At 37.5% G+C, this 12891-nt stretch overlaps 1 protein-coding gene across 12 annotated transcripts in view; it reads right to left on the bottom strand.

The window, feature by feature from the left end:
• Window positions 1-12891, bottom strand: part of ADAM22 (ADAM metallopeptidase domain 22) — a 143476-nt gene that overhangs the window by 55792 nt on the left and 74793 nt on the right. For all 12 annotated transcript variants that reach the window (XM_064506016.1, XM_064506026.1, XM_064506021.1 and 9 more), the window contains exons 5-8: window positions 10589-10671; window positions 5947-6010; window positions 5186-5255; window positions 822-892 (exon numbers count right to left, since the gene is read on the bottom strand). In XM_064506016.1, the coding sequence (XP_064362086.1) occupies window positions 822-892; window positions 5186-5255; window positions 5947-6010; window positions 10589-10671 (288 nt within the window). The remainder of the gene's footprint in view (window positions 1-821; window positions 893-5185; window positions 5256-5946; window positions 6011-10588; window positions 10672-12891) is intronic.

The raw sequence follows: 12891 nt of genomic DNA, 5'->3' as shown, positions 1-12891 counted from the left end.
TTTGACCTGTACCATCATTTCAGCTCTAGTCCTAAAATACAAAGAATTGTTGCTATGTTTCCAGCATAAAGATAAACATCTGCAGTTAATGGCTCCTTCCTTTAATAAATGGCAATTGAACTCTCAATTTATAATATTAATTTAAATCAGAGTCAAGTGAGATAATGTAGCTACTTGTCAGCATTGCAACATAAAAACTATTTGTAAATGTTTCACTAATTGGGATTTTCTGATCCAACCCTATATTAAAACCGATGGAAAATATTTTAGCTATTTTTTTCATATGCAGTTTAGCAATGTAGATAATTGTATCATGTTGATAAAAACACTAATTTTGAGATTTAGCAACAGAAGACTACACAGAGCTTAGGGGAGGAACTGCCATGCAGTTTTATAAAAATAAGGGCAAGGGGGCTGATCTTGGCAAGACACAAGTGTCTTGGGGTATCCAGTAATTCTCTTGAAGTTGACATTTTGACTGCTCCTCATCACTCAGGAGAAGCTTAACTCTTAAGGTAAGTAATGTGTAGGAGAATCCAGCATTTTTTTTATATATATATATAAAAAAATACATATGTATGTATGTACATATGTATGTACACATATATATATACACACACACACACACACACATATATATGTGTGTGTATATATCTCTCTCTCCAACATTCGATACCCCTTTTTGTAATAGCTGTATTGATATAGAGAGACCTCATGCCAAACCAGGAGCAGCAGCAGGACTCCATCTGAAAGAATTAATGCAGCAGACACAAAACAAACATACTGGCATATTATCTGTAAGTGAGCATATTGGCACATACCTGCCTTTTACTTCTTTTGTGTCTTGGCTTTACAACAAACTTCTGCGACGTAGTGTTCATTTGCCAGAATTCTAAGCAGAAAACACAGGCAAATACATTGAATGTTTACAAAAATACAGCTCAACAATTACTGACCCTGATGTAGCACATTCTCCTGGGGATCAGATATGATAACAACTCCTCTTTACAAGTTTCCAGCTAGAAAGAAGGCAATGTTACAGCTGCTTCTCAGTGACACGGTTCTTATTAAAAACACTACTAGTGGTAATCTAGGTCTGCTAAAACAGATGATCTGTGGGTGTCACGCTTCAGAAAGCGTAGCAGATGTTCTAAGACAAAACTTCTCCAATACTGTGGATGTAATATTATTAGCACAGTGCTTCCATGGAATGAATCGTGTTTTCTGGAATTCAGCAGACATTCACAGCTCTTGCAATAGCTACCTAAATTAATAAGAAGAGCACAGAAGGCAGAATTAATGCTTTAAGACGATTATATTCACAAAGTAAAACACGTTAGAGTTGGGAGAAACCTTACGGGATTTTGGCAATGCTCAATGTCGATACAATATTCCTCCCTGCTAATCCCTCTGTGTCTTTAATTTGTTAAACCTCTAATCACAAGCACCAAGTAGTTTATTCTTTTGCCAAATCCTTTTTGCCAAATCTATTACCAGCCACTCATGGAAGCACACATGAAAGCTAAGCAGAAGACAATACTTGTTCTCACTCTTTTGAATGTCCATGATATACTTTTCCACCCTTAATTTTAGAGTCATATTCTTTCCTTGCTTTTCTCTATACAAGAGAAATCTCTTTCCTTATCTTGCATAAACATGTTTATTATTCACATACCCCCATGAAGATCTTTTATGAGATGCATAAATTAAGTGTTTGCAGTTGCTTATTTTATAGCATGTCTTTTCCTTTGTTTAGTTTCCCTCCCTTGTATTGTCTTCAACTTTGGACATCCTTTTAGTTTCTGTGGGTTGAAAACTGCTTTCAATATTGCAGAGTGATTTTATCAATTCTGCAGAGAAGTAAACAGTACTACAGGAGCTGTGTACATTAAGGAACTTCTGATTCACGTATTTTTGTTCATAAATTTTATTTGTGTTACAAAATCCTAAATAGTTCAGTTTTGCTGGTGACTACCGAAGGTTTCTTACAGCTCCACCTCTCATCATGTAGTACACGAACTATGGAATTTTTCCACAAGGTTCAAAGAGTAGGATTAAAACCAACACTGACTAAGAACTTGACAGGCCTGCCATATCAGCAAAGACTAAACCATGAGGTTGAACTGCCTATCTGACAAAACATGAAATCATATTCTTAACCAAGAGCCGGTAGTTACTTCTAACACAAACCGTGAAAGCAAAGCATGGGTAATTGGTATATTCTATTGGCTAAATCTTGCGGATTATACTGCCATTTTGAAACGTAAAGTTTGCAAATATGCTTCTAAAGAGGGGCCTGGACAACTGCAGTCACTATGCTTAGAAGTGTTTTCATGGTGCTTTACACCCATGAGAAGCCATCTGAGAACAGTTACACCAGTGCATTTGAGGAGTTTCTTTATAAAACAAACGTAAAATAAATTAAATCACAATCAAGGCCCCTATTTATTGCTTAAAGGCCTGCAAAAGTCCAGTCTCTAGAGCTCACAATGAAGGAAACTACTTGAAAATTTTCTGACACATTTGTTCTTATTTCTTCTTTATGTATGTTGACTAATTTAGACTGCGTGCTAGTGCCACACAACCGACTCTCAACCTTTCACTTTAGTTTTACATCATCTTTTAAAAAGTGGTAAAACCACAGCTTTTTAATCAATAAAATATATTCTATATTTTTACAAGATCTGAAATAACTATACAAACTAAATGCAATCATTTTACCTACGGTCACAAGTCAGACCTCTCTGGAGGAGAATGAACATTAACACATTATCACACGTTAACACTGCACTATAATTCACAAGCAGAATGAATTTACTCATGGTGCATTTCCAGCCAGGGACCCTCAGGCAAAAGAACAAGACCAACAAAATCACAAAGGAAATACAAATAGCTGAGAAAGCCTAGCTGAAATTTTGACAGGAACATATCACCTTAAAAAAGTGTAAGGAGGATTCAAGTGACTCTAAAAGAAAAGGACCTCTATTATGCATTATTTGAAAAACAACACATTCAATAATATAGTGTTGTCTAAAGCCATGGCAGGGCACTATACAGCTCCATACAGATTGTGAGGAAAAAAAAATAATCTACTAAATTATGAAGTCAAAGTCTCTAGGTATGCCAGGTTATCCATCTGAGCGTTATTTAAACTCCTCATTACCTCTACAGGCTATTGCAAAGTACAGTACAACTTACTCTCTTCTACAATATATATATGTTTTTAATTCCCAAGGAGCAGACAAACACAAAAGTGTGCTGCTATCACTGTGATATAACAGTGTATGCTTTTAACCTTACTGATATCAAGTAATCCCTATTACTTGATTTTTGCCTTTCTAGCATCAGCACCGAAGCTCCATTGACGGTCCTCTAGCCCATAATGAAGTGCTTAGCAGAAATCTTAGTTTATACACAGACTCTTTTAAGGATCAGAAAGAAATTCTGACATCAAGGTAGAGCTCCTTAGGCTGGGAAAACTGATAAATTAGGAGAGTAATAAAGAATATGATAAATACTGATGACACAGCCTAGCACAGTGCTTGCTACTAACAAGAATGATCTTGCTGTAGTACTTCAAAAAAAATCAAACACAACAATACTATTAGTTGTAAATATTGATTAAAGAAATGTACAGAAAAGTTAAAGTGAAGACTATAGTCCTCTGAGGATACTGCATTTTCCCATGAAAACAAAGAGTAAAGGCCTAGCTCCATCCAGGTGAAGAAGAGCCTCACCAGCAGTACCAGGGGAACCAGTGCTCCCGGGGAAAGACGTGGTGGGGAAGACGTGGCGGCAGCACGTGACATTCGCCGGGCCCCAGTGCACGGAGGCGGCGAGAAGGGAGGGCAGCGTGTGCAGCAGGTTGGGGGAGGAACGACAGAGCTCATGGGAGCACAGGGGAAAGTAGGTGGTAAAGCAAAAGGTGGTGCTTACTCCTTTCACCTCTGGAGCTATGGCTACACAAAAATGGAAGGATTCCTAATGAGGTCATCACTCACGGCACAAGCCTTTTGTTCTGCCCTCCACCCCAGTGCCTCTTCCACCTTGCCTGGCAATCATAAGTAGAAGATGTGAGAGACCAAACTCGGATATTGCTTTGTTAAGACACAGAAATACTACTTCTCCAGAATTGAAATCAAGGTGGCCCAAATGTAGCTGTTTCCTGTGTTTTTCCTCATTAGTTCTCTGAATGATTCTGCTTTGCTTAAAGACTAACGAACCCATGCACACTGTTCTCCAGGGCAGCACCGATCTATATGCAATGCCCAGCACAGTAAGACCCCAGTTACGAGTGCTACCATAGGACGGATATTTTGTAATGCAAACATTGGACATCTGTAATTCTCCTTTAATCTATAGAGGTTTCTTCCCAAATAACAGCTTCTATGAAGGACAGCTTCATTTATCTAGCATACACTTTGTAGAGTAGGAAACTGCATCTGTAAAACTGACAAATCCTTGACAGAATGGGAGTATGCCACAGATACTGCAATTTTAGCTTCTATTAATAAGCCAGCTTCTCATAGGTAAAACTCATTATTTTAAAAATCTCTTCTCCCTCCATACACAGTGTTTGTAAAGCAACATGTTTGTGGGGACTCATCAGTATGTACTAAACACGACTTCCAAAGTCATTTGCAACAAAATGCGTGACCTGCGCTAGAGCCCACAATGTGAAAGATACTGAACAGACTGGAGAAGAGCATGGCACAGAACAGCAACAGTATTTGGCAAGTTCCTGTCTCCTAGACTCATACTCACACCATGATACTCGCCCTGTACCTAAAAATGGGAAAAACTCATGAAGAGTTATCAATCGTTGGCAACGTGGGGTTTTTCCATCATCATCTTCAGGCTACCTCAGTCCTTTCTTTTCTATATCTAATCATACATAACGCAGTCCGTAGACCACAAGACTTGTTAAAAGAAACATACATCACAATCTGAAGGTACAGGTGAGGTTTGATTCATGGGGTTCAGGTTTTTTTTCAGTGCTTCAGGTTTTTTCCAGTGCTTTCACGGTTTCAGATTCATTTTATTCAGTGCTTTTTATTTAATCAGAAAAAAGAAGCACTACACAAATACAGAATACATTGTCAAGAAGATTAACAATCAAATATGATTAACAAATCTGGCCATAGATTAAAACAAGACAATAGTCATGAATATTAGAAAATCATACCAGATGGCAGGTCATCCAAAGGAAATTCAAACAACTTGGATTTGTAAACAGAGTGGAAATGGAAGTCATCCTGAAACAGTAAACAGTTGCATGTATTAAATGAGTCCACCTCATGAGAATTAGGAAGACAGTTCTAAAGGGGTCCTTGACATCAAACAACTACATTAGGGAAACTGCAAGCTGCAAGGCATCATTTTTTTGTAGATTCTCCTCCTTCACTCAGCTATGATGGGATCACTAATGCCAAGATTAATCATGTTTTACGTGGCATATGTGAGTACGTCAAATGGAGTCAATGAGCATCCTTAGAGCTCAGAAGCTGAACTTAAGTGAGCGGCTGAGGGATATCATGGAGAGCCTCCGAAGCTCATATGAGCTGCCAAGCTGCAGCTGGCACTGAAGCAGTATGAGAGGTATGGAACAAAACTGGAGTGGCAAAGTGGGAGAGAAGGAGACAAGGTATTCACAGGCTTTTCCTGTGGGCTCAGAGGGACCCTTACTGTCCCAAGTGCTATTCTGCATCAAAATGTTAGGGAGTATACACAAATACACATGCTACTACCTAATTTTGGAGGACTACTTCTGTAATTCTCCCTCTGCTTTCCTGGAACATACATGTGATGATGGGCACTCAAATACTAGAAAAATGACTTGGGAATGAGGGGATAGCATTTCAGTCACAGCCCCTTATGCCTAGTCTATACCCATGAATGTCTGTATTCAACAAACAACACGGCAGGACTATTAGAAATTCTACTCACATCTGAAGTGTAGTTTTCATCTGGCTCAATAAGGTAAGTATGATTTCCATCATAGAACATCCCACTGTTAAGAGCAGGAAATGTAAATAATGGTTTAATAAACAAACATTAGTAGAACACCAAAGTAAGTTTAGTAAGTTCACATATTTAAAAATGCAAATATTCTGGAAAGGAACAAGTTAAAATTGTTTCAGGAAGTAAATATGATTCTTTTTTGTTTTTTGGAAAGACATGCTCTCCCTCAGAGATATAAATACTACTTTCTTCAAAACACTCCTACAACATACACAAACACCAGGAAAATTGGCCAATTTAGACAGGTCCAAATCTAGCTCTGAGCTTCCACTCTCAAGCAAGACAGACCTACCTGTGACAGACCTGTCCTTAAGAATATGAATAGAGAGGTTTTGGAACATTCCCACAGCTTTCCCACAAATAAAAAATACTATTATATTGAATTGATTCTTAGATTTTAACATTTTTGATTAACCCCTCCCTCAATGAGCTTCTCTAGTACCGAGTAAAAAAGGGATAGCAGGCTGTTTTGGGCATTTCAACAATGATGACAGTCAGATGACCTTTTCTTTTAATGGTTATATACAGTATGATATCAACATGGACATTATAAGACATCTCACGATAAGGAGATGAGACCCCATCAGATAGGCTGCCAATGGATTTTGGTGAAAATGCTGATACTGAGGACCATGCTTTCTGCCACACCCATGGTCCTGGTGCCGAACTCATGGGTTCTTTCTTAATGGCGTAAAAACTTCTCAACCACAGAAAACTGAAGGTCATCCATGATATGGACACTGCTACATATATTGGAGAATCTGCTGCTTTGATAGTACATACACAAACACTGATTTTCCATGTAAATTCCAACATATAGTTCAATTCTAAATGAAGAACAAAGTGAAGCGCTAAATGGATGAGGATAACCTGAGAGAGTAACACCAGATGCTTTTGTATTACCACTTAAATGTACAGCAAAGACGAGGTCCACTTCTGCCATGATGTTTTCTATTAAGGGCTACCTTACTAGAGTTTTAGTGAGGTCTAGTCTTAATGAAATGCGGGACTCATGAGTATGGGTCATATACTTTAAAAAAAAGTGTTTATACAGATATTATTCTTCAAGAGCACAAAACAAAAGGACATTTCTTATATCACCATCATTTTGATCTTCAACCAAATCAGCAGTTTTGCTTTTAATACAGTGACATGCATGGTTGAGATTAGCTTGTAGTAGCACATCCCTTCTAAAGAGTCACTACTATGGGCTTTAAGCTTGGCCATAAATATGAGCTGTAGGTTCAAATTTGGCACATATTCACAACAGCAGCAAGAAAGCAAGATTATTTATTTATTTACTGTTTTACAAATTTTTCGGCATTAAAAAGCTGCCAGAATTTTCAACAACACACACAGATTTTTTTTTCTTTTGTAGCTCTTTTTTTTTTAATGAGCAAAAGTGGTTTTGGTTATGCACAGGACTAGGTTCAATAAATAAAATACTGTCATTCTACGCCTAACTCTTAAGACTTAACTTAACAGTTAAGAATAGAATGTTTATTCCTAGCATATAGAATATGTTCTAGAAAACAGAATATTCATTCCTATTCCTAACTACTAAGAAATATAAGCACACATTAAGCTTGTAAACCATTACAGCTTTTCATAAGCATATTTCTCTTAATATTATTCATTTACAGGGTCAATCACATAGCTTTCACAGAAGCAGATTTGGGTACTGAGTATATATTATATAACAAATATTGTCATGAGTACATCTAGAATTTACAGCTCTTTCACCTTTCAAACCACTCATGCCTATTCTCTAGAAATAAAGTCAACATTGCCTAAAATAAACATTCTAGCACCTGCTATGCTTCTCTGCCTAGGAATAAAATGAGATTTGGGAACATCCTGCAGCTCTTAATCAAGCAAAACTTCCTCCCCTCTCGTTGCAAGCACAGTGTACAAGACAGAGCGCGTCAGCAAACGGCTTCCTGTACAACTGCTTCACCCAGCAGCACTGACCTCCCACCAAGTCACTCAGTGGTAATAATAGTCACAGCCACCCTACAGATCTGACTCGCCTACTTGACAACTGACTTCAAACTACTGTGCAAAATCCTGTGAAAGAACTGCATCTTCTTGGAAGTGTTAGAGAGAAAGCAATAGTAAAATATAAGCCATTAAAGATCTGAATTTTGATTACATGAAGTCTTCAAACAAACAAATTTGCAGCAATGAAAGTCTAATTTGCAGTTATAACAGCAGTTTTTATGTTCACCACCAGTGGGCAGCAAATTCATAGAAGAATATTTAGCTGGTGTCTGCATAACACGCTTTGAAACTGAAAATTTTCAGTCACACCTGACTATAGCATATTTATATCCCAACAACCAGTGTGTTTTACTTTTAAAGTTTTTTTGCATTAATTCCTGGGAAACTGTGGCTACTGCATATCCCACAGAAAAAATGCTGGCTATCCTGGAATTTCAGTTGCAGAGATACATTTTTCATTAGTGAAGTTATGAAGAGAAGGAGAAATTCATAATTGTAAGGTTTGTGTCACCGGGGCACCTTATTAATTTAACTTATAAAAGGAAGACCACAACACAGATATTACCACTCACGATTTATGATTAGTTAAACAAATGTAACATTATCTCGCAGAGAACTGAAACAAAAATTTAGCTCTTACAGGCCAAGTTCTAGGAGTAGTAATAAGTGAGAGAGATTAGCACGAACTTTAGGAATATGAAGCTTGATATTCTGTTAAAAGCATCTGGTCTATCTTATGCACTTCCTAAAATTCAAGAAAGCTAAGCTCCTGCCCCACAGATCTTACTGAAAAATAACTCTCCCCAGCTTTTCTTACTCCAGTGAGACACCTGAAATTGTGGTTGGAGTTAAGGAGATCTGACTATGGGTGCAAGTTGGTAGTACTTAGCATCTGAAACCAACTGTGGAGGAAGTAGCTATAATGATGGAGACACAGTGTCAGAAAATCTGGGTTTAATACAGCTCAGAAAAATATTACTTTCTCATACTGGATCCTGGATACTGGATAGTTTGTCATACTGGATCCATACCACAGCCTGCTATAGTAAGCTTCATATTATACTTTATATGAAGGATAACTCTGCTGGAACTTTATTGCCTCAAAAAAAGAAAAAAGATACCTCTCAAGGAAGAGCTTAATTATAAAGGAAAAACATCTGCATCTCTCATCATATAACTGCGTCGGAAGGGACTAATTTGAATACCAGGCAATTTAAGAATACAAAATAGCCTAAGGGTCAGTCTTAAGACTCAACCACCAAAAGGAGACCAGAAAAGGACATAGGCAGCCTCTTCTTCCTTTCCCACGTTTTCTCCTAGGAGTTAGCAGGGGCTAGGGGATTGCAAGCCAAGACCTAATGGATGACTGCTAATGGAAGCCATGCAGTTAAAACCCCTCTAGATGCATTAGGATGCTACTATTTTTAGGCTCACTGGCTATACGGAACCTGAGCTCAGGTTTCTTGAGCTGCTCAACCTTGTATACAAAAGAGAGAAATACTGCTCCAGGTCAGAAAATGAGCGCAAGAATGACAAGTCTTCTGCACATATTCTCTCCCTTCCCAACAAAGAAAATACAGACATAAATAAAAGAAACCACTCAAATACATGTATTTTTATGGCTGATACCAAAATTGTAGAGTATCTGGAGATAGAAAATAATAAGCTAAAGAGGATCTCATTGGCTAAGCCTTGCTTCATCAGAAAAAAGCAAAGCTCAGGTAATTTCCACACTCAGGCTCACTTGCTGCTATTCCACACATGACCTTTCAAATGAAGAATGACCTCAGTATCAAAAGTGCTGAGACTTGTAATTCCCAGAGTCAACAGACACTGAAGTTATTTGGCTGCTCTGAAAACCTGAGTAGCATTCTTTCAATAATGCCAAAAGAAGATAGTGCCAAAAGCCATACCATCCACATATAGCTCCCTGTAACCTTCAGATGACAGCAGCTTTAATAAAAAAGTATACCATTTTAGTGATAAAATAGTTATTTGCTGCCCAATTTCTCATGCTTTCTTCCATATTTTCCAAGATTTGAATATAACAGAAGTATTATCCCATGTACACAGCTTAAGACCAGCACTTCTGTGAAGAAAATGGACAGGACTACAGAAACTCTAAACAGACACACTTTGCTTTGTAAATACAGTAGAGTAGAAAAGAAAGATAAAGTCTGCCATTGTAGTAACAAAAAAAGAATACACATATTTTTCAAATACTTCATATCAATACTGACAGTATTTTTTATTACAGTATTTTTTTATTTTTGTAGAACAGGATTTTTTCAGTTACCCTTGTTTCTCTATAATAATCTTTTTTAAATGACGTGTCTTGCAGTCGCTGTCTTGTGTGCTTGGTTAAAAAAAGAAAAGAAATTTGGATGCTTTTACAGCAAGGATTTTACAAGGTTCAAATTAAGCCCACACTTTCAAAAGATTGTTGAGATACTTAATAGTGGTTGCAACCTAATAAGAAAACAGATAGTACTTATTTTACTATAAAGACCTTTATTTTGTTTAAAAGATTAAGCAAAGCACAGTAAAAACAAAACAGCAGACTTACTGAAGTCCATGGCATGTTGACAAGGCAACAAATGATACAGGATTTCCTCGAATTTGTCCCTGATAATAGCAATGTTCTCCACCCTGAAATTGAAAATAGAGAATGTAAATCCACAGGATGTCCCATACTATCACAGTATGTCCTTTGACAGGTAATAATATTCAATTAAAAGAAAGAATTAGAAGTGCTCCTTAGCGCTTTAAAGCTAATGGAAACTTTAACTAAAACCAAATGGTATAGGAATACAAAGAAAATTAATATTTGCTTCTTCTCACCTGCAAATAAGATATATACTCTTCAAACCAAATCCAGAAGCCCTTACTTATCAAATCCCCCCCTTAGTTTCAGACAAGTCACACCTATAGTAGAGTGAGCCCTATTGTATATGCACTGACTGTATTCGATGTTGCATAATGTAAGTATTTGTATACACAATTAGAAAAATAATTAGATTCTTACTTCTATCTTGCCCTGCAGAGAAATTTAACTATTAGTGGCTTGCCAAACTCAGTCATGCCACATTGTTATTGCACTGCTGTTGGTTAAAGGACTATTTAAAAAGAGAAAACTTTCAGTGTTTTTTTTTTTAATAGCAATACTCTAACATTTCTATTACCTACTACCTAATACTAGCCCACAAGCATGAAAAATCTAGCTAGCCTAATATACCAAGTCATGTGAATATTTGTGTCCATTTTCAGTAGGGAAAGGCATTATAACTACTGCTTTTTCAGAAGCTGATAGTCACCTGCATGACTCAGTAATGCACAGCTTATGGTCAACCTAGCTGCTCATTTTAAACATGTGACATGCTCTTGTCACACCCTCTTGGATGCTCTTGGATTTTATTTTTCAAATCTGGAAAGTATTTTTTAATCAACACCAAAATTAGGCAAAAAAGGCATTGATTATGTTGGCAGTTTTGTGTTTTGATCGGGAAATCCTGCTCCTGCTTTTTGTGAGGCATGCAAACTACTTTTGAAAGCATCTGCTGGTTTTGAGTGCCTCCATTTTAAGCTGTTCTCTGTGAGACAAGGTACAGACGCCTGTTTTTAAGTGCATAGCTACTCTCAGTTAGGGAGAGCTGCTCTCAACTTGGCCAGTGAAAATCCTTAGTCCTGTCTCAAGACCCTTCTCCAGAGGGTTTGCGCGCGCGAGGCTGAAGACGAGCTGCCGGGCTGCTCTTGGTCCCGGCACACTGCGGGCAGCGCTCTGCAGGGGCAGCGCTCGCCTCCCGGGACCAGCAAGGGTAGATGCAACAGAGGAACACAACACCCGACCCGAGGGGCTGAAGGCCTCAGGCTGTTTGGCAGGCCTGCTGCTTTACTTTGCAACGAGAATCCCCGTGGCACATCTTCTGCTAAAAATATTCTACTCTACCTCATAATCCATTTCATCTCATTATGTTCGCTCTTATTTTACATACCAATTCTTCCTTTCACTTACTGCCGTGACAACAGCAATCTCCATCACCTATCCACCTCTACGCTTTCTTCTCTATGTATCTTAGATACAGAACATCTTCAGCAAACGAGCCTGCAAAAGGACTATCATACTCCCTACCACTCATTTTTCTCTATTTTATTCTCCTTTTTTACACTCACTCACATCCTGTATCTTAATTAGTTGAAGCTCTGTTGATTTGCGATTTTCTTTTTCTTAGGCTTAAAATGTCCACAATAGGGTCACAGTATTGTCTAGGGCTTTCGGGAGTTTCCAGAAAACATGAACAAAAAGTAAACAAAGAGAGAATCCAGTAAGTTAATAACAAAACAAATAATACAACTACATAGATGAGCTAAAACCTTATTTTATCAGAAACAAAATGCTTTCTGAAATGAACTCTTGCAGTAATATTTCTGCAAAAGATATAGGTACGTGAATATGGGAATAATATTGAAAGAAACACTGGTAGCGTTGTACAGATTTCTATCTGTAGAAGGAGTTTGGAGTAATTAGCCAAATTGGTTTGTCCTTATCAAATGTAGTGAATATGTATCAGAAAAAGAATCCAGGCTCCATTAGTTTGCAAAATCATGTCTTCGTAACCAGGAGGAACATTTTTTTATACTAAGAATCCCCGTCTGCGGCTGAAAAGTGTTTTGATCTTCTTAATGAGAATCAAGTAAACACCCCATGATAGTACCTCTTAATTAATTTATTCCATAACAAATCTATGAACAAAGTTTTCTACATACGTATCTAGGAAAGAAAAATGTAAGAAAAACAGCTTTAAATTCTTGCTTAGGAAAAACACAAATCAGACACAGAAATTCTGTTCTATTTAATCAAATCAAATCAAT

Source organism: Dromaius novaehollandiae, chromosome 2 (genome assembly GCF_036370855.1).
Source record: "Dromaius novaehollandiae isolate bDroNov1 chromosome 2, bDroNov1.hap1, whole genome shotgun sequence".
Classification (NCBI taxonomy): Eukaryota; Metazoa; Chordata; class Aves; order Casuariiformes; family Dromaiidae; genus Dromaius; species Dromaius novaehollandiae.
Note: the sequence above shows the minus strand (reverse complement) of the source record. Positions and strands in the feature narration are given on the sequence as shown.